The sequence below is a fragment of the Daucus carota genome, chromosome 2 (assembly GCF_001625215.2).
Source record: "Daucus carota subsp. sativus chromosome 2, DH1 v3.0, whole genome shotgun sequence".
Classification (NCBI taxonomy): domain Eukaryota; kingdom Viridiplantae; phylum Streptophyta; class Magnoliopsida; order Apiales; family Apiaceae; genus Daucus; species Daucus carota.
In genome coordinates, this window is record NC_030382.2 from 18,795,697 (window position 1) to 18,818,806 (window position 23,110).

The window sequence follows — 23,110 nt, forward strand, 5'->3', positions numbered from 1 at the left end:
AGTGCCAATAGAATGTTGAGTAAAAATATGAAAAATCATTCATGTTTGATCAAATTGATCATGCCTAGATAAAATCCGGCCTGGCCTGACCTACAAGTGCTTAACAAACCTTATAATTTGCTGACAGGGTCTGGCCTGGCCTGGTCCGGCCCGACTGACAATAAAATCTAGTCAGGATATTTAGTAAAAAGCACGGACATTTTTGTACCCGGATCAAGCCTGGCCTGCCAAGGCTATTTGTGCACTTCTACTTCAGTCCCAGCCTCTTACTTTTACAAATCCAGTAGTACACAGTACAGTGACAAAAGCACAGAAACCAAAGTCAAATGGCTTCAGAAGATCACCATATGCATGAACATGACCATCACAGCCACGCCCATCATCACCACACCCATGAGTAATCTTCTCTTTCTTTAACTTATATCAATTTAATCTCACTTTTTATAAATAAAACTCTAAATTTTTTTATTTTTTTATTTTTTTCCAGCAAATCTGAGGGCAACTCAAGCACATCATGGGTAGGCAAAGATGGGAAGGTTTATCATAGCCATGATGGTCTTGCACCACATTCACATGAGCCCATTTACTCACCTGGCTATTTTACAAGAAGGGCACCTTTACTTGTTAATAGAGATTTCAATGAAAGAGCCTTTACTATTGGTATTGGTGGGCCTGTTGGAACTGGGTAACTCTATCTGCACTTAATTTTTGCCTATATTAAAGTTTTGACCTTCATATGTTCCCATTGTAATTTATAGCAATTACATTGGAATGAGTTTGTTCATGTGTAATTGGATAATATATATCTGCCACTCTCTTTCCATTTTTTTTTTCGGAAGAGAAGTGGGAATCAGATGACCAGGAGCCCGTGTTTTGAGCGATTTTCCTTGGCGTCCAGAATTTATCTTTTGCAGAATATTGGGGAATATGGGAGTTGGGATTAAACTCAGGACCTGTGCTCTTACGCAAGCTTAATTTACCAAGACCCTAGTAGATGGCTTGATTGGGTTATATATTTTTAACAGTTGTAATGGTATTTGGGTTGTTATTAAGCTGGAGTAAGATTTTTAATTGGTATTCTTTGGCAACATTGATTGTGTTACTCTGTTTTATATTCAATACTATATACTCTTGTTTTGGTGATATATTTTTAACATTTGGAAGAAAAAAAAGGGAGAAGTCATACAATGAGGATGCAGTCGTAATGACACAAGTCCAATTCCCCTTTCTCAACACAATAACCTAGTAAATAGAATTCTAATATTGCTTCATCAGTTTTGCTTGCATTCACTATAGCTCAAAATGATGCCTATTACATATAAGACCAGCAAAGAAGTAACTGTTCTCATGGTAAGGTTTTAATGAGTAGTTTTTTCCCCTTGCTGACAGTGATAGTGTATATGAAACTATATCGTTTAAACATTTTAAATTAAAATTCCCAATCATGTTGCAGGAAAACAGCTTTAATGCTGGCACTGTGCAAGACTTTAAGGGATACGTATAGTCTTGCCGCGGTATGTGTGTTTGTTAATCCACATTTGAAGCAAAATCAATAATACTTCTTGCTCCCTACTACATTTCTCCATTTGCAATTTTATATATAATTACCTCTGAGTCCTATACCACAAAGTTCTATACTCATCTAGCCTATCTTTTATGATATGTTCAGAGCTAAAGTAATTGGCCAGACAAACACATTTAAACATACATTAAAAGCACTGCTTCAACAGCATATAGTAGTTATGTCTGGCATTGTAATGATACGGATAATTGTGATTCTCTAATAGATCTCTTTTCACAGGAATATGGTTGCTTTATTGGTTTAATATCAGATACTGTTTCTACTGAACTTTCAACAGTCAACTTTTCAAGTGATCCTTGAACTAAAAGTTTATGATTCTTTAAATTGGCATATAGATGGTCTCTGTGACTATATTAATTAAAACTTTAGTAAGACTGGAATGTGTTTCTTGTCATGTAGATATTTATTAAAAGGTTTTCTGGTGCATTTTGTGTTGGATTGCTATGAAAAATATATTTTACAGAAGATGATGAGATTGATTTCATCATTTAGAACATAAATTTGGATACTATTAATTTCTCTCGCAGCAAATTGACAGTTCTTTATAAAGTGTACTTCCTATATATTGTCCTACTTATTGAAATGTTAGATGTTACCCAGTAAGAATTCACTGTCGGACAGAAACATATGCAATATTTAAAACTTAAAACTGTTTAGAAATATAAATTTGGCTGTCTGTTACTAAAGAAGAAATATTTGAATCTTCAGACTAATAATCTGTAGATAAAATGGTGTCTGTAGGTGACAAATGATATATTTACAAAAGAGGATGGTGAGTTCTTGGTGAAGAACGGAGCACTTCCCGAGGAAAGGATACGCGCTGTTGAGACAGGAGGATGTCCTCATGCTGCTATTCGGGAAGACATCAGCATTAATCTTGGTCCACTTGAGGAGCTCTCTAATTTGTACAAAGCTGATATGCTTCTGTGTGAATCTGGGGGAGGTATGTTGCTTTTATATTCTTTTGCCTGAGTTACATAACAATTTACTGTTGAAATAAATGTTCATGTTGATAGTATAAACTAGCCATATGAATCAGAAAACAAGAGTATTAAGCTTAATATAAATTCTTTTGTCAACCAAGTAAAGCTATAACTAGGAGATTGCTGCTATGCAAAATACAACAGAGAAGCTTTTAGCAATATGTTGTGCAAGTAGCTGCTAGTAAATTTATATAAGCTTATAAAGGCTGTGTGTCTTAATTGCTCATTCTAAAGAAGCTGATATGTCATGTTTTATTTGTCTGGGTGCAGACAATTTGGCTGCCAACTTTAGCAGGGAACTGGCTGATTATATAATCTATATAATAGATGTATCCGGCGGTGACAAAATTCCACGAAAGGGAGGCCCTGGGATTACACAGGCTGACCTCCTTGTATGTACTCATTTTCACACAGCTATCTGACTTTTGCCAATCACTGACAAGTGACATCCATTAAAATTATGTCCAAAAGCACATAATTGTTAAAATGGTTAAAAACTTAATTTGTGCACCTTTAGGTAATCAACAAGACGGACCTTGCAGCAGCTGTTGGAGCTGATTTAGGAGTTATGGAGCGTGATGCACTACGTATGCGGGATGGTGGACCATTTGTGTTTGCTCAGGTTTGTTTAGTATGACCAAGTTCCATTTTCTTGCAAGATATCATATGAATTTGACACTATCTAATGTTTTTTCTAGTTTATATTTACACAAAGTTACCTAAATATAATAGTAATATTTTTCATGGTTTTTCAAGTCAAATAACTAGAAAGCTGTATTTTGTTCATTTGGTGCGGATTATGAAAAAGAGGGATGCCGCACTAATATGATTTTCCCTCCTTTATTCCTTTATATATTTATCCTCTCAAATCACGAGCCCTTGACCTTCATGTTGGCGGGCCTTGTATGATCATCAAGGACCAAGTGTAGTTTATTCATACAGTCCTGTCTGTTGCAGAAGTTCGCTAAATATCATTTGCCTGTTGATCATACATATATAATATATTGATATTAGATGCCTATGCAATATGACAGTCTACTAGTCTAGTAGCATCTCTGTACTTGCCAATGATAGCTACTCTTTGTCTACCTATCTCTCTCTTTTCTCTCTGTCGTTTGAAGTACAAGTCTGAGGAAACTTAATTCCTGACACACATGGTTAAATCACTGGTAATGTTGTAGTTTAACTTAAGGTAACATGTTCGTTGAGACATGATGTCCTTAAAATGTGGTGCAAACTGTCTTCTTTTCCCCTACTAGCATCCATCTACAAAGGGATGAGTATTAGAATCATCCTAGTTTCTTTCTTGCGAGTTGTGATTGATGTATGTAAATTATGTGCATGTAGGTCAAGCATGGACTTGGTGTAGAAGAAATAGTGAACCACATTATACAGTCTTGGGAAGCTGCAACCGGGAAGAAGCGTCACTAGATCCCTTTACGCGAGTGAAGATTTACTTGTAGAATGTACACTAAAATGCTTCAGAAGTCGAAACACTGATACCATTCAAGTCTCAGTACTGGCTTTGTCCACCACCAGCTACATTGTCCAAAGACATTCAACAAAAAGTTGTAGCCAACAAAACAACCATGAAACTTTTTGTAGGAGTGATATCTCCAATGTTCTTCATTCTCCTCCAGAATTTCTGTTGGAGACTTTACGACGTGATTCTTCTATTTAATGAATTTGGTTCTTGTCTAAAATTTTTTGGGGAGAAACTTCTTGGAAAAAATTTCTCGAGAATATCTCCGAAAAAACTTCTCAGAGAAATTTTCTCATGCAGAAAATCCAAAAAATTTCTTGTCAAAACAATATTCAACAAAAAATAGTTCTCTGAGAAAAACCAAGAAAGATATTGCGGCAAAAAATATTTCAAGAAAAATTTCTTGACAAGAAAATTTATCGACATAAGTTTACCGAGAAAATTCTTGTGAAAATTTCTAAAAAACGTCTGGAAATATTTTCTCTAATTAAAAATTAAAGTTATCTCAGAAAGAAAAATTATTTAAAAAATTTCACGATAAAAGTTTTGAGAACTAATTTATTTGAATTTGAAAAATTCTCTAGAAAAGGAGTACGATCCTATAGGTTGAGGGAGGATAAAAGTCAAGAAAAGAATTTTGTTAACATAAAATTAATCAATTCCAAATTGAGTGGATGTATTCAACTGAAATTTTGATAAATTCTTTTTAATCTATAAATTTTAACGGATTTTAATTTAATTTTGATTTTGTGTGGATTCTTGATAAAATGTCTCGGAGTTGATGAGAGTTTTTACGATTTAAACACAATGTTCCAATTCATAGATTTTGATGGGATTTCAAAAAACTAAAAACACACCGAATAATCTCACAAAATCCATCATTTTATGAAGTCCAAAAGATCAATCAGTATTTGAATACTATCAGATATTAATGGATTTTAAACAATCTCAATCAAATACAATCAAATTTTAAAGCATAACTTGAAATTCTGATTGAATACCATCACATTTTGTAGTATTATTTGAAATTTCAATTAAATACCTCAAGATTCTGTTACATTTTTTAAAATCCGAACTAAAAACTCTCGAATTTCATGAATGAACCCTTTTTTTTAAAATCTCAATTAAATATACCCCATCATATTCTTATGTATTTGCCAAATACAAGATTTGTTAGTTTCCATAATTCAAATGAATTTCAGGTTCTCGAATATGCTGATCTATCACAAATACCACCTAACATCAACCTAAATAATGGATCATGAGAATCATGTATGTCACCTGCAGACACGACGGGAACGTCTGAACGCACATGATTGTCAGCAATGGAGGTCATGTTACAACATATACTACTATACATAGACATGAGCCACACTAAAAATAAACAATATAAATATCTACTTTTTTATTGTTGTAAGATTTGCGCACAATAGAGGAAATTAAATATTGGATTAACAGTACTGGGAAATATTAGTATTATTCAAATCTGCTGGAAAAAAAAAACCCTACAACCAGTTTTTATAGTGGAAATTTGAAAATCAGAATAAATATTGAAAAGCATTGTCACATTATGTCAATATTTGTTGATATCAAATTTGACTTCTTTGATTATTTTCGGATAATAATATTGGAGTGTAATCTCGACGTCAGAGTTTGCTAAAAACTAAAGATATCAGAGTTTGTTAGACCGTCTCCAACGCAGGTCTGAGTGCTGCGCTGGCGACCTGTCCCTGGATCCATGTTTCGTTTATTGCATTGGAGGAAAAACTGGACTTGGCCGGGGCCCGAGTTGGTGGCCAGCCAACTTGGGCAGCTTTTCTATTTTTTTTTTTGTTTTGTAGCACATGGGCTTGTCTCTTGAATCAAAGTTGTATTCATGCAATTACTTTCACTTTTCTTTTTAACTGAACTTCATACAGACCCCGCAAATATAACGTCTATATTTTCAAGTTATGTATTTTCATTTAATTATGAGTGTGTTTAATAATATATTTTGTTTCTTAAATATCATTTAAGTTATGTTATTATAATAAATAAAAAAAAGGTTTACGGCTTGTGTTTATCAAATATAATATATGAAGTGAATGAATGAAATCATTCATTTATGCGGACTCGGGCTCTAATGCGGTGGAGCAACACAGACAACTCCAAAACCAAACTACATTTTGCTTGCGTGGCTCAGAAAATGGGTCCTACAAAACTTGGATCCGGGCTTTGCGTTGCTGATGGTCTTAAAGACTAGATATCAGTGTTTGGAACGACTGATTTCCAAGAGTGGATCTGGACGACAACAAGAAGATATGCATCAAAAAGATCTTACAACTAAAGACTATCAGTGAAGATTGATATTATAATCTCTGATTGATATATATTTGGAAGCTGATTTATATCATATCAATTAATGATTATCTTGTAATGTGTAGTATATAAACATTTATACTAGATGTGTTATCGTAGAAAAAAAAATATTCATCTTGTAACCTAACAGCTCTTAGTACTAAAATACAAATCATAGAGAGTAGGGGTGAGCATTCAGTCGGTTCGGTCCAAAATCGGACCGAAAACCGAAGTTTAATTTTTTTTCCGGACCGAAATTTATTATGGACCGAATTGGACCGAACCGAAATACTTCGGTTCGGCGGTCCGGACCGAAATAACCGAAATGTTTTTATAAAAATATAATATAATATTATGAATAATGTTAAAATTCATGAATTATATAAAAAAATAATATCAATTAATCATTATCACTTTCCCTAATTAAATTTATAAATTTGATATCAAAATTATAGCCTATAAGATATATATAATATAAATAAATTTAATTATTTATTGTTTGGAATATTCGGTCTATTCGGTCCGGACCGAAATATTTTGTGAAGAACCAGACCGAACCGAATTTTATTTCGGTCAATTCGGTCCGGACCTAATAGACCGAATTTTCAAAAAACTTGGACCGGACCGAACCGAACTTGCACGGTTCGGTTCGGTTTTTTGGTTCTGATTTGGTTTTGCTCACCCCTAACGGAGAGTTGATTTATTCTACTGTGAATAGTTTTTATAAGTTGAATAAAAGCTGATTTTAATCTTATATTTTGTTCAAATTCTAATTTGATTGTATCCACTATATTCAACCCCTTTAATTTCGATAGTGGTTTACTGCTTAACACATTAATTATTGAAAAGTCAAATAAGAGTTACCAACTTATAACATGCCATGCACGAGTGATTTATAACATTTATAATTTAATTTAATTATAAATTTAATTGAAATACAAACCGATCATACTGACAGAATTTTCTAATGTTTTAGCTTAATTGATATTAAAAAGGTTTATTAGAACATGTTATATATTAAGGACACCCGTACAATAATACTGACTGGCTGATGAAACTCGACAGACCAATAAAATTATTAATATTTCAGTTTTAATAACATAATAATAATAATAATAATAATAATAATAATAATAGTATATAGTATAGTACAAATAGATAGTATAGATATATTACTTTTAAAGTGATAACATGGAATAATTGAAAATAACATTAATGTATGTGGTTGAAACATATCATCGGTTATATATTAATAATTACTAGCTTATAACTCGTGCGATGCAAGATTGATTTATAACATTTATAATTTTATCACCTATATTATAAATTTAATTGAAATACAAACTGGTCATACAGACTGAATTTTTTTAATGTTTTGGCTTAATTGATAATATAATTATTAGAGCACTTTATATATTAAGGAGACCCGTAAAATAATACTAACCGGCTGATAAAACTCAACCAGCCAATAAAATTATTGTTAGGTCTAATCAGACGTAGAAGGGGGGGGGGTTTGAATACGTCTGTACCAAATTCTTCGATTAATTCAATTGCGGAATATTACTATTTAAGTCCAGTTAAATCAATCGTAAATAAACAACTCCAGCAAGTCGGGGAATATTCTTATATTAAAAATAATCCTCGGATGCTACAAACTCCAACACGAATGTCGGCTGCAGAGACTACAAGCACTCCAATACAAACTCTCGACTAAAATGATATTCTAACTTTGCTCTCGAGAATGTGTATAGTGTGTGCACTTTACAAAGTGTGTAGTTGTTTTCAAATGAAAACACAAAGCTCTATTTATAGACTTTGGGGGACAAACTCAGCTTGTGCTTGCTCTTGGCGCAAGGAAGCTTTCAACCAATCAGAACAAAGCTTCCTCGTTCCTTGTATTGGCTTCCTTGCTCCAATCTAGCTTGCTCCTCCTTTAACTTGCGCCAAAACAATTCAGAAGAATTGTTTAAATAAATTAAACGGCGCAAGGAAGAAATTATGTGTGAATTCCTTCCTCGTTCCAGTTGTAACAATTCAAAAGAATTGTTTAATTCTGGCGCAACCAAATCAATGTCTTCCTTGTTCCAATTGGCGCAAGGAAGATAATTCCTTCCTTGTTCCAATTGGCGCAAGGAGGACAAATCCTTCCTTGTTCCAATTGGCACAAGGAAGAATTGGCTGGTTAAGAGTTGGCGCAAGGAGGGAATTAAATAATAATTTCTTCCTTGTTCCATTCTTGGCGCAAGGAGGAATTATATTTAAATTTCTTCCTTGCTCCATTTCTTCCTTGTTCCAAAACAGAACAGGCTAGCACACTTATACATATATATATATGTTTCACATATATATATATATAAGTATTTACTAGTCAATTTGGAGGATGCTTTGCCTTGACTTGATTAAGTTATCTTTGACTGAATCCTTCGAATCCAATTCACACGTACTGACGTCCTGTGCATTGGTCTGGTTCACGAACGACTAATACAGAATTAATTCTCCGTCTTCTTTTCTTGACAACATACTTAATCAGTCTCACTAGACTTGAGTATTGCTTCAGTGATTCTGATTACGAATAATCAGAGAGGATGTACTTGAATCTTTCAGAACTGAGAATCTTGATCTTTGGACAATCTTGACATCAGAAACCACTTAGACTTTATTCTTCACTGAAGCTTGAACATTTTAATGAACTTCTATCAGTGATTTGCTGTACGTCTCAGATATCTTGATTGCCTTCAACTTCTTGAGTCGTATCTTCAACTCTGTAGATTCCTGTACGATACTTAGTTATTGTTTCCTGTTCTTAATCTACTGTTGAGTTATCGACATTACATTACATATTACATTATGCTTTACAATCTCCCCCTATTTGTTTGTTAGAGTTCGACAAGCAAATCCTTTAGGAGGATAACTCAACTGATACAGAAAAAGCACTTATACTTAAACAGGAAATAATACTAAGTACAATCTGGATTATATATTACAAGTTCCAGAAATCAAAAATAAATACAAGTGGCCAATTGCTCCTCTAGACTGAGCTAATCTCTTCTTGCTTTCTTGGCTGTTGCATTCAGTAGGGCTTCTTCTGCTTTCTTCTTCGCTGCTTTCTCAGCTTTCAATTGATCTAACTTAGCCTCAATTTCTTTGATCCTGGATGTGATGATGTTATAAGCTCCAACCTCTAAAGCATTTACTGGAGGAGTCGTTTCAAATCTTCTTTGCATTTTCTCCAGAGAGGTTAGGTGCCTCATTTTCTTAAGCCTTTTGAATGGAATATTCAAATTCATTCCTTCCACTTTCATCATTAGTCTTGAAGGATGAGCACGAACTCTTTCGGTGTCTTGAGCAGTCTCAGTACATTTCTTTACTCTCAATATTTCAAGTAGAGGGATGAGTACAGCTTTGTCCTCTTTGATCACTGAGTACTTGACTTGTCGAATTGCACGAGAGATACACTTAGAGGTGCAATCACCAATTTCTTCAAGAGTTAGCTTTTCTGGCTCAGATTCCTTGCTCTTTCTGAAAGTGATGGAAGTTGGATTGTATGACACAGAAGCTGGTTTCACAAACTCAGGGGTTTCAGGATCAAGAGGAGGCAGTGGATATGGTTGTTCACGTTCAATGAATTCAAGACTTTTGTTCTTCAGAGCTGCATAGTTCAGACGATAAGCATATAGAAGTTCTGCAGTAAGTCTTCCCTTTTTGGTATTAGAACACTTTCTTCTGATTTCTCCTTCCAGATAACTCAGTATTCTTGGATGATATCCTGATAATGCTTCATCTTTCAGACCAATGCTTTGGATCATCTTATCCTTGAAGTACTTGATCACTGGAGGATTATCATGAATCTCTACACTGATGTTAGTAAGCCATTCCACTACCTTATCTCTGAAGACTTCGTTGCATTTCTCGCCAGTGGCAATAATCTTGTTTTTCACTACGAACAGTTCTATCAGAGATAAGTTCCTCAGCAACTCACAAGTCACATGTTTGAATCTTCTACTTTCACCATTCAGAATAAATGTTATATGCACGAACCATCCATGTGCAGGAATAACCATGATAGATACTGATGTGATTGCCTTGTCCAACGCTTCGTGAAACTCATGAAGATTCTCATAGTTGCTTTTGAAGACGTCGAAGATTTCATGAACTTCTTTATCATGATTACCCTTTACCACTTCAGGAAATTCAAACACTGATCTTGCAATATCCCATTCAACTCCTTGTTTCAACCTTGTTGCTTCCAGTTTCTCCCTTCGTATCCGTCTTTGATTTTCAAGCCTTTCCCTTACTTTGTTTCTCTCAAGCCTTTTCTGTCGGACAACAGGAATATCCTGAGGATTAGTAATTGAAATCTCTTCTTCTAGAAACATGTCATCATGATATGCAAGCTCGTCCACAAAGACTTCATCTACTTGCGGGATTTCTCCTTCTTCCAGATCTTCTTCATTCATCACATTTCCAGGAATGAACTCTGTCTCAACGTGTTCAGGAATATATGGTTCATCATTAAGTGGAGCTCCGTCGAGTGCAGATTCAAACACTTCTTCAGTTAAGCCTTCCAGCACAGCTTTGGCTTTGCCTTTTACTGCTTTTTCTACCACTCTTTCCCCCTCAGTTGATTTATCCTCCTGAGATATTTGAGAAGCGATAGATTGAGCTTCCAAAGTTGCTAATCTCTGTTCAAGCTGGCTAGAAAATGTCTTGACTTCCAGTAACTCTTCCCTTAGCACAAGATTCTCAGCCTTTAAGTGACTAACTTCAAATTCCAGGGCTTCAAATCGAGCAAGTGATACAGTTGGTGGAGGTGAAGATATGGCTTTTGAAGGGTCCTCACTTATTCGTTCTGTAGGTGATTCTCTCGATTCACTCAAGTTTTGATCACTCGGTTGGGCTGGGGTGTGCTGTTTAACATGTTCTGTTGGTGTATCACTCACACTCACACTAGCTCCAGCTCCAAGTAATAAAGGTGTACCTGTAGAAGAAATCTCCCTAGCCCCTTTTAAAGAGGTCAGTGGAGGTGCAATGAGGATTCGTAAGGCCTCGTCCTCGGTTTCCTTGTCAGACGAATCTGAGTCATTAGAAGCAAGTTGTCGACTACCCGAAGGCAGTGAGTCCTTAGATGGATCTTGGATTGGAATTCCAAGGTGGGTAGACACAGGGCTCGAAGGATGTGATCCTTGAGTTGGCGAAGCACCCTGGTTTCCCACAACTGCTGTTGACAGCGAATGACTTGTAGTCAAGTCCTCTACAATTGGCTCACTTCTTGATATGAAGGGCACAACTGCAGATTGCCGTTCACCTTCCAGGGGTGAAGGGTCCCGTGGGGGATCTGGGAATGTTCCTCCCAGGAGGGTAGACAAGGATGTAGAAGTTGGCAGAACATCCAAGTTTCCCTCATTTGCCTGTGAAGGCACTTGATCCTCGAAAGAATCAAAAACAGCAGTGTCTGACCGAGACATGGTCGACAAGGTGTTTGCAACCGTCAATTCATCAAGTGTGTGCACCTTACTGTGCGAAGTAGTGATATGAGTTGGTAGTGGTGATGAAATTGGCGGTGTTACAGTTGCCTCATGTTCTAGATCTCCTGAAGTGCTAAGAGATAAGGTGGTAGTGTCAGAAACAACACTTTTTAGTGGTGCACTTAGAAGATCTTCTCCCTCTCTCTCAGAATTTGTAGCTGTATGGCTAGAGGGGTGTGAGGTTTATGCTTCAGAGGTGTGTGAAGGAATGCCTTGGTTATGAGTTTGTGGGATTGCAAACGCATTGGCATGTAGAAGAAGAGGATCATCTGTGTCTAGCAAATTCATCCATAAGTCATCAGGATGAAAAGATAAATTATCAAGAATAAGTTCAGAAGAACCTGTTGGTTGCTCCGGAGTGTAGTTGTCTGTGAATAGATCATCATAGTTTACAGTCCTTTCAGAGACTACATCAGACTCACGTGGAGGGACTACTGGATCAGCATCAACATCCATAGGAGCATGTCCCTGAGTGGCTTCAGTCACTGGCTCTGCAGCAGGATCAACTTCAGCAGCTTCTTCATTAATCACATCATCCTGGACTTCGGGAGCAGCCTGTCCTTGTGGTACCTGTACCTGTACATTCATATTCTCAAAGAAATTTCTTAGTACTTGGGTTAGTACCACAGGATTATTATTTGGATAATTGGCTTTGTTATGGAGAATCATCAGCTGTTTGAGAGAAAGATAAGAATGATTAGAAGTTACACAACGAGCATATGCAGCTTTCTCCGTTGTGGACAGTTCATGATTGAGGACCAGCTGGAAGAATCGTGGATACAACATTGAAGTACGAGGTCCTGTCAGTGTCCTTTGGAACTCTTCCATGATCAGATGCCCAAAGTTGATTGGCCGGTTTTCAGCAATGGCAATGCCAAAATTCTGATTGAAAGTTGTGAGACCATGAAATCCGCCAACCTTCGGAGCAAAGACATATGATACACAGGAGAAGAAGAAGTTCCATTCCTTTGGGAGATGAGTGACATATATCTTTTTGGGTAACCTCCCTTGATCATCAAGTGAACAGTTGATCTGATTGAAAAATGTTGTTCGTTCCTCTTCAGTAGGTACTGGGACAAAATTGGCAGTTGGAAGTCCCAGTACTTCATTCAGCAATGTCTCGGTTATAGTGATGCCCCGATCTTGAATCACGCAACTTACACCTAAAACTTGATCAACATCGCTAACACGTGCTGTGTTCATAAAATCTCGAAGCAAATCATTAGTCAGCAGTGTATGTTGAGTCATGGCTGTACGTGCAAGTGAAGCTTCACTCAAGAAACGAACTCATCTCTTAAAATTTTGCGGTTTGATTAAATCATTATTTGCAACAATTGTGTAATTTGTCTTTGGAATTACAAAATTTGCAGCCATTTTTAATTTAAATAAATTAAAAATAAAGGAAAATTTTGTTTGTTTAAAGAACGAGACAAATGTATCACAATGGTACGAAAATAATAATTTAAAAACGAGCCGAAAAACCCTAATTCTTATAATTTCGAAATTTGATGAAACTAAAGTATGTTGTTCCTTTCGAAATTCTAAGACTAATGGTATCGGAATCGCAAATTTTTAACACCAAAATCACGTAGAAACCAAGCCCGGAAGTTGTAAAGTCTTGAAAAACCCCAACGAAAAACGATAACGGACCGTAAAGATTTTTATATGAAAAGAACGGGCTTTGTGAGGGGAGTCCAAAACTACAATCGGTTTTAAAAATGGACAAGGTTTCAATATGATTTTGAGAAGAAAAGTGAGCAGCAGTTCGTGAGAGTTTAAAAAAAAATGGCGAAGTATGGTTTTTTGAGAAGAACAGTGCATATGTATGCATGCGTGAGAGGCGCAAGGAGAAAGAAGAAAAGAAAAAAATAAAAGAAAATAAAATGAACGGTTTCCTGGCGCAAGGAGGGATTGGCGCAAGGAGAAAATAAAAGAAAATAAATAAAACGAAATGGTTCCTGGCGCAAGGAACAAAAGAAAAAGAAATAAAATAAGTAATTGAAAAAAAATACAGGTTCCTGGCGCAAGGAAGAAGCGCAAGGAAAGAGGCGCGAGAAAAGAAATAATAAAATAATACATATATATACACGGCGCAAGGAACACAAAACAAAAGAAGTTTAAAATAAAATAAAATAAAAAGAAAATTATCTGGCGCAAGGAGAAGCGCAAGGTAAGGTTTTTTTGAGATAGTTTTGATCAACGATTGTGTGGCGCAAGTTAGAAATCATTTGAGAGTATTAATTTAATTAAAAAATTGATCCTTGGCGCCAGTTGAGAAACCTAGGCGCAAGGAGCAAATTTAATCAAATTAATCAAAAAATAGACATGGAGTTTTTGATAAACTAAGTTGCACCAAACATTCGATTAAAACAGAAACCAAATCCACAGTTAGTAATTTAAATCGAATTAAACTATATTAACAATAGTCAATTCAAGTTAAATTTAACCATGCTACAAGAGGAAAATCACAGTTATTATTTAAATTAAATTAAACTAAATTGACTTTAGTAAACTTAATTTAAATATACTATGCTGCTTATTTTAGTTTAAATTTAATTAATGGAAACTAATACTCATTGAATTGCTTCAAATCCATTAACTACTCTTAAACTAAAAATAATTGAATCATTTAAATATTTATATTCATTAATTGAATAAAACACTTGAAAGGCCTTATTCAAAGGTATATGTCTAATCCTATTTTGTACAACCAGTGATAACTCAACTAGTGTCTGATAACCACTCAACTTGTAACTCAACCTGGAATCGTCTCTGATAAGTTATGTCAGTAGATAGTAGATAGTTTAGTTGGAATCAGTTCAAGAAAGTCTAGTAGATACAAGAATCAGAATGTCAGAAGAATTCCAAGATATCAGCTACAAGCCACTGGAAGAAGTTCATTCCATATGATCAAGCCTCAGTGTCAAATAAACTGTGTAGCAGTTCAAGGAGTTCGGAAGGTATGAAGATTCAAGTATTTATTTTATCAGAGATTCCATATGTGTACTGAAATGAAGAAGAACTAGAAGACAAAGATTCGAAGACCCGACCACGGCTCAAATGTTTAATTGATGGAGAATATTCAATTTAGTTAGGCAAAGATGAACCAGACAGTACATTTGTATGCCAGCTATTTATATTGAATATTTAACATCAAAGGAAGGTGGTCGTTCAAGCCGTGTGATGATCAAGACGAAGGCTCAAGACATTTGCTTTCTGGAATATAGAGTTTTTAATTAATTCTTTGTTAAATAATTAATCTCTATTAATTTATTTAGTTGTTAAATTAATTCAATTAGAATTAATTTGATAATTAAGTTTATTAATAAGTTAATTGATTTAGAATTAATTTACAACAAGAAAGCAAAAGAAAGAAGGCCAAAAGGAAGGACAAGGAGACCGCCGCTCAGACCTGTCTAGCTATGGGAAAAAGAATTATCACCAACGCAATGGAGTGTGATATATTCTTAATGCTGGAAACCCGGTTGGAATTGATTTATATTTTTCAAAGCAAAAGGGATCCGGTTCCAGACCCACAGGAGACCGAATCTTAGACTTGTCTGACTATGAGGAAAAAGAATTATCACCAACGCTATGGAAAGTGATATAATCTTAAAGCTGGAACCCCGGATGGAATTAAAATATTATTTGCAAGGCAAAAGGAGTCCGGTTCCTGGCCCTCTAGAGACCGCAGCTTAGACCGTAAAGATTTATTTATATTAATAAATATTTTAATTAATTAGAAAATTATATTTATAAATGTCTAATAATATTAGATATTTATTTATATAATTTCTGGATTAAATTAAATATTTATTAATTAAAGATTATAAGCTGTGCGGGATTAAAAGCAGTTCTAAGGGCTGGCTGAAGGACGAAAGTTTATAAACTTTCGTAACTAGCGTACTGCCGAATGTTGAATGAAGCGCAAGACAATTCAAATGTTTGTAAGACAATCAGATTGTCTTACCTTGTGACTTGATTGTCTTGCCGAGTGGAGTCATTTAGCTTCCATGACATTTCTCCATTGTCTGCCTAGGGTCTTGGTTGAATCAGCAAGACAATTTCTAATTGTCTTGCCGATTCATTTCAGTGCTTCAATGGTGTGCAAGACAATTCTTGGGAATTGTCTTGCCGAAGGCATGTGTAAGACAGCAAGACAATCTCTTTGTCTTGTCTTGACGAGTCAAGTGGATGGTGTGCAAGACAATCCTGGATTGTCTTGCCGATTCTTGCAATTGTCTTACTGGCAGTGCAATTGTCTTCCCTTCCCTTTGATTGTCTTTCTGACTTGGTTAAAGCTTGGTAGACAATCTGAGATTGTCTTCCCTTGCCCCTTTTTGTCTTGCCCAAGCCTAGATTGTCTTACCCTTCTTGTAATTGTCTTTGCTAGCTTGTAATTGTCTTGTCTAGTGATTGTCTTGCATGTACAAAGCTTTGCCTATAAATATGGCTTAGTTTCTTCATTTGAAAGTGTTCATTCTCTTTGATTTCAAAGCATTGTTAAGCTTTCAAGTTGTTCGTAACTTGCTTGTTATATCCACAGTTTTCTGTGCTTTGATCACTCGGTTGTTTTAACCACTAATCTAGAATACATCATGTCGAATTTATTCTACAAACATTAGTGGACATTTAAACTGAACCATATTAATTTAATAACGACTTTCAAGTTTAAATAACTTTTTACTTGAACCTTGTTTATTTAATTAATTAAAATCTGATTATCCTGTTTTATCCAAATCAGATTTATTCCGCGCGAATTTTTGTGACGATTGTATTCAACCCCCCCTTCTACAATCGTATCGGGACCTAACAATTGGTATCAGAGCCAGGTTGATATAATCTACCTTATCAGATCCTATACTCACTCTGAAAATTTCTAAAAATTCCAAATAATTTTTTATTCGAAATAATTTTATTCCAAAAATTATTTCTGATCGAAAATTATTTTTATTTCAAATCTTTTTCCAAATAATTTTTAATTCGAAATAATTTTATTCCAAAAATTATTTCTGATCGAAAATTATTTTTCTTTCAAATCTTTTTTCAAATAATTTTTAATTCGAAATAATTTTATTCCAAAAATTATTTCTGATCGAAAATTATTTTTCTTTCAAATCATTTTCCAAATAATTTTTAATTCGAAATAATTTTATTCCAAAAATTATTTCTGATCGAAAATTATTTTTCTTTCAAATATTTTTTAATTCGAAATAATTTTATTCCAAAAATTATTTTTGATTGAAAAATATTTTTCTTGCAAAATCCAAATATTTTCCCAAACACTCAAACACTTAAATCTTCTACCATGTCTACCGCAAAAATTAGCAGCATTAAAATTCCACCTTTTGACAAGGCTAATTTTGGTCTCTGGACGAGACACATGCTTTTGTTCCTCCGGGCGGCGAATAAAAAATACATAAATATTTTGACGAAGGGTCTTTCGCCCCCAATGAATATTATCCTGGAACATACTGAAGATGGAGTTACTATTCCTCACAGAACCTATCTGAAAACACCTGCTGAGTTCTCGGATGAGGATAATGAGCTGATAAATCTAGATGTAACTCTACAGCTCATTCTGATTGATTCTTTGGATCCAGTAATGTACAATAATGTTGTCAATTGTACAAGTGCTAAGCAGATATGGGACACTCTGCAAATTATCAATGAAGGATCTGAGGAAGTACGGGAAAACAAGAAGGAAATTCTTGTGGCTCAATATGAGCAATTTGGTTCTAATTCCGGAGAAGGAATTTCTGAAGTATTCATCAGATTCAACAATTTGATAAACAATCTGAATCTGAACGGGAAATACTACGACAACAAAGAGGTGAACCTAAAGTTTTTGCTGACGCTCCCTGAGCATCTAGAACATCGGATAACCGCCATCAGAGAAAGCAGAGATTTGACAGAGATCTCATTGGAACAGCTGTATGGGGTTCTGAAAACCTATGAATTGGAACAGGCTCAAACTAAACAGAGATACGGATGGGGAAAGACACTGAACACGTCTACGTCTGTCAGCAATTCTACTGCCCTCATAATACAATCACCTCTTGTGAAAGAAAGGAAGGTTGTTGTACCTTCAAGAAGCTCCCAGGAGTATGTTGTGCCGGAAATGGGACATACTTCAGTAAGTACGGGAGATGATGAATTTTACTCGATGGAAGAGTTAGATCAGCTGGAGGACGAATCTCTTGCTATGTTTGCCAGGAAGTTTGGTAACATGAGATTTAGGAAGAATCCCTCCTACAAGTTTAAATCTTCTGGTAGTAAATTTCAGAAAGGGGGATCTTCGTCCACAACATCAAAAGGGGCTTACAAGACTGGGATGGTTGATCGAAGCAAGTTTAAATGTTTCAACTGTGATGAGCCTGGTCATTTTGCATCGGAGTGCAAGAAGCCCAATCAGCTGGCAAAGAAGAAAGAATCTTATGACGAGCTAAAGCAGAAGTATGAGGCTCTGCTAAAGAAGCATCAAGGCCAAAGCAGCCAAGGGAAGTCCTATGTGGCAAAAGGAAAAAGCTGGGATGACACAGATAGTGATGAGGAGGAAGAGCGGGGGAATGTTGCTCTAATGGCTTTCATGAAACCTTCTACACCTCCACATCGCACTGGCGGATTTCCGGTAGATCCTACTTGCCCTAAACTTTTTATGCAATTAGGACTTGAACGTGATGATGCTCTTAATAAGCTGAAAGCTTTAACTCTAGAACACAAAGCTTTAAAGCTGGAGGTTCATGAGTTAAAGTTAAAAGAAAAACTAGTGCTCACCCCTAAAATTGAACAACTAACTAGTCAGTTATTGACTCAGACTAATAAAGTCGAAGTGTTAGAATATAGGGAGAAAAAGTTGAATGAGCAGTTAGCTGAAGAAAAGGTTAGGTGCCTTGCTTATAAGGAGTCGACTAATATTGTTAAGAACCTAGTGGACCAACAAGTGATTAAAAGGAAAGTTGGTATAGGTTTCGATTACAACAAGTCGGTAGGTAAGGCTAGTAATATAACTCCTTTTGTTAAGAGTGCTGAAGACAGGGGTATCCCACATGTTTTAAAGGATGCTCCCAAACCTTTATTCAAAACCCCTGTCGCAGAACCATTACTTGATATGCCCGTGATTATTCAATATGAAATGAATTTAGAGGATATTGAGAATGAGAGGGAGATTTTGGCATCTGTAGAGCCAATGCAAGTTGAGGGCACATTCAGTTCGCCCAAAGCTGGCATAGGTGCCAATGGCTTAAAGAATAATTTCAACAAGCCTAATAAGTTTGTTAAATGCAGGAATGGTAACAATACATGCTCATCTACTAATAACATTAGAACTTCTGAAAATGTTAATGTAGAAACTATTAAACCCCCTGTTGTTCTGAATAACATGCCTACTGTTCCTTTAGTTGATATGTGCCATAAACCTTGTGGTGTTGATAATTGCATGTTGTGTGCGTTTAATGTAATGTCTGCTTATTTTAAAAGTATGCATGCTAACAAGGAAAACACAACACCTAGAAAGCACATGAATAGTAAGTTTGCAAAAACCAAGACTGCCGGTCCTTCTCCTATCAAGAAGGATACTTATGTTCCTAAGCCTAAACCTAAAGTGTTCAAGGCTGTTTGTAGGAAAGTAAGTACAGTCAAGGTGGATGCTGATGTTATTCGAACAGGATCTATTGTCAAAGCTGACAAAGGTCAATTCTTTAAGTATGCCGGGCCCAACCAAGTTTGGGTTCCGAAGAAGGTTTAATTCGTTTGATATGTGCAGGGAGCCAAACAAGGTTGAAAAGGTTGTATGGATCCTCGATAGTGGATCTTCTAGACATGTGACCGGTGATAGAGCCCTGCTATCAAATGTGATTGAGAGAGCTGGCCCGATTGTCACCTTTGGAGATAACAGCAAAGGTCGTACTACGGGATATGGCAATTTACATGCTGGAAATGTTATCATTGAAAAAGCTTCTTTGGTTGAAGGACTCAAGCACAATCTTCTGTGATAAGGGATTCCAAGTAAACTTTGTCAAGGAGAAGTATTTGATATCTCACACTAAAGATGACCGTCTTGCTCTCTGTAGAGTAAGAAAAGCTAACTTATACTTAGCTGATCTCAATTTAAGAACCAATGATGAAGATAATTGTTTCTATTCAAAGGCTTCACCTGAAGATAGTTGGCTATGGCATAAGAAGCTGTCTCACCTTAATTTTAAAATTGTAAGCTCTTTGGTCAAGAGGGATTTGGTGAGAGGACTGCCTCCTTTGGAATTCACTCAACAAGGTCTTTGTGAGGCATGTCAGAAAGGGAAGGCTAAGTTAGCATCATACAAAGGCACAGACACCAGTAACATTACTGAACCACTGCAACTATTACAAATGGATTTATTTGGTCCAGTCAATGTGATGTCTTTATCAAGAAAGAGATATGCCTTGGTGATTGCTGATGACTTCTCTAAGTTCACATGGGTTTTATTCCTACATTCTAAGGATGAAACTCCACAATTGGTAATTGATCTTATCAAGGAGATCGAGTTGGATTCGAATGATAAACTTCGTGTCAGAGCAATAAGGTCCGATAATAGAATAGAGTTTAAGAATGAAACTCTTAACATATTTTGCTCCGACAAGGGATAACAAGACAATATTCAGCGCCAGGGACTCCGCAACAGAATGGAGTGGTAGAAAGGAAGAATCGTACCTTGATTAAAACTGCAAGGACAATGCTAAGCAAATCAAGGTTGCTCATCTACTTTTGGGCTGAAGCTGTGAATACTTCTTGTTATACTCAAAATCGAACTCTGATCAACAAGGAACACATGAAAACTCCTTATGAGCGTATGAACGGAAAGAAACCAACGGTCAAGTACTTTCATGTATTTGAGATGTGCTTAAGGATGGCAATGAACATCGTGGCAAGTTTGAACCCAAAGCACTTTAAGCAATTATTTGTTGGTTATTCTCATCAAGCATATAAGGTGTTTATCATTGATCAATTACAAGTCAAGGAAAGTGTCAACGTTACTTTTGATGACACTAAACTCCCAAGTATCCAATTTGAAGATCCATCTGAGTCACTAAAGTTTGATAATTATCCTGACTCAGACTCGGATGATGACGATGAATAACCTGATGCTGCAACTAGTAATGAGACTAACAATGCTGATATTGATCCAGGTATTGGTGGAGAAAATAATGGAAACACTGTGGACTCTACTAATGCTAGTGGTGGATCATCTAGTCAACCTGGCAGCAACTCAGGGGGAGATGGTGGATCAACCGGTCAAACACAACATCACAATGATAGTTTTGGCGAATCATCAAGATTAAATCTTCCAAGGGAGATGATCTGGAGTAGAGATCATCCCTTTGAACTAATCATTGGTGATCCAGATGTTGGTGTTTAGACTAGGAGTGCAACTCAGAATGAATGTCTATATTTGGGTTTTCTATATCAGGAAAAACCGAAGAAAATTGAAGATGCACTAGCCGATCCGGAATGGGTTCTTTCCATGCAAGAAGAGCTCAATCATTTCGAGAGACAAGAAGTCTGGGCCATGGTTCCAAGACCAAAGATAAAGTCTGTTATTGGAATTAGATGGGTCTACCAGAATAAGCTTGATGGTGATGGCATTGTTGTACGGAACAAAGCCAGACTGGTTGCTAAAGGTTACTCCCAAGAAGAGGGAATTGATTATGATGAAACCTACGCTCCAGTTGCACGTCTTGAGACGATCAGAATTTTTTCTTGCATTTGTTGCACATTCCAACTTTAAATTCTATCGTATGGATGTGAAAAGTGCATTTCTGAATGGAAAGCTTGAAGAAGAAGTATATCTAGAACATCCCCTGGCTTTTAAAATCTAGAATTTGTTGATTTTGCGTACTTCTTGTTTAAAGCTGTTTATGGCCTCAAGCAGTCGCCAAGAACCTGGTATGACACACTCTCTGAGTTTTTAATTGGAAACAATTTCATTAGTGGTGTCATAGACAAAACTCTCTTTCACAAATTGCATGATAATAATATGATATTTTTTTCAAGTATATGTTGATGATATTATATTTTGTTCTACTAACGATAACTCGTGCAAGAGATTTGCTAAGTTAATGCAGAGTAACTATGAGATGAGTATGATGGGTGAACTGTCATTCTTTCTTGGTCTTCAAGTAAGTCATAAAGATGATGGGATCTTCATTTGCCAATAAAAATATGTCAGAGATCTTCTGAAGAAATACAATCTAGAAGATTCTTCACCGGCAAAGACACCCATGGCCACTCCCACTAAGCTTGAACAGGACATATCTGGTAAGAAAGTTGATATTTCAAGCAATAGAGGTATGATTGGCTCATTACTCTATCTCACTGCTAGTAGACCTGATATAATGTTTGCAACATGTTTATGTGCAAGGTTCCCGAGTGATGCTAAAGAGTCACATCTTATAACTGTTAAAAGATTTTTAGATATCTTAAGGGCATACCAAATTTAGGTATCTGGTACCTTAAGAACACTAGTTTTGACCTAACAGGCTATACAGATTCTGATTTTGCAGGATGCAGGATTGATAGGAAAAGCAACTTCTGGAAGCTGTCAGTTTCTAGGACGACGGTTGGTTTCCTGGTACAGCAAGAAACAACACTCAGTATCTACCTCGACAGCGGAAGCAGAATATATTGCGGAAGGTAGCTGTTGTGCTCAGATCTTATGGATTAGGAATCAGCTTAATGACTATGGACTTGTATTAAACAAAATTCCCTATATTTTGTGATGATACAAGTGCGATAGCCATTTCCAACAATCTTGTACAATATTCGAGAACCAAGCACATTGACATAAGGTATCATTTTATTAGAGAACATGTCATGAATAGAACTATGGTGTTACACTTTGTACCATCAGCGGATCAGATTGCTGACATCTTCACTAAACCACTTGATGAACCCACTTTCTCAAGATTGGTTTGTGAACTTGGAATGTTAAACATGACATGAGCTCTTGTAAATAGGTTTTATTTTTATTTCAATTTTATTTTGTTGTATGCCTGTACAGTTATTTTTTATTGATATGCATAATGTTTGTGAATACTAATTATGTCGTGAATATTTCTGTGGTTTGTAAATATTCAAGTAATTGACGGTTGCAATAACTTTGTCGTCCATATCATGGATAGACATTGGAATTGCTGGTTCTTTATTGGACCAAGTGCCTTCACA

The 23,110-nt window shown here is 35.9% G+C and overlaps 2 protein-coding genes across 2 annotated transcripts; both read left to right on the top strand.

The window, feature by feature from the left end:
- The first annotated feature begins 220 nt into the window (after positions 1 to 220).
- Positions 221 to 4,268, top strand: LOC108206191 (urease accessory protein G). The gene is made up of 7 exons (XM_017376412.2): positions 221 to 397; positions 488 to 685; positions 1,454 to 1,514; positions 2,324 to 2,525; positions 2,836 to 2,957; positions 3,083 to 3,187; positions 3,913 to 4,268. The coding sequence occupies exons 1-7, from the start codon at positions 327 to 329 to the stop codon at positions 3,994 to 3,996; spliced, it is 843 nt and encodes a 280-aa protein (XP_017231901.1). The 5' UTR covers positions 221 to 326; the 3' UTR covers positions 3,997 to 4,268.
- A 17,899-nt stretch (positions 4,269 to 22,167) lies between these two features.
- LOC135150419 (uncharacterized mitochondrial protein AtMg00810-like) lies at positions 22,168 to 22,665 on the top strand. The gene is made up of 2 exons (XM_064086709.1): positions 22,168 to 22,344; positions 22,450 to 22,665. Exons 1-2 carry the CDS (start codon positions 22,168 to 22,170, stop codon positions 22,663 to 22,665), a joined length of 393 nt encoding a protein of 130 aa, XP_063942779.1.
- Positions 22,666 to 23,110: the final 445 nt, after the last annotated feature.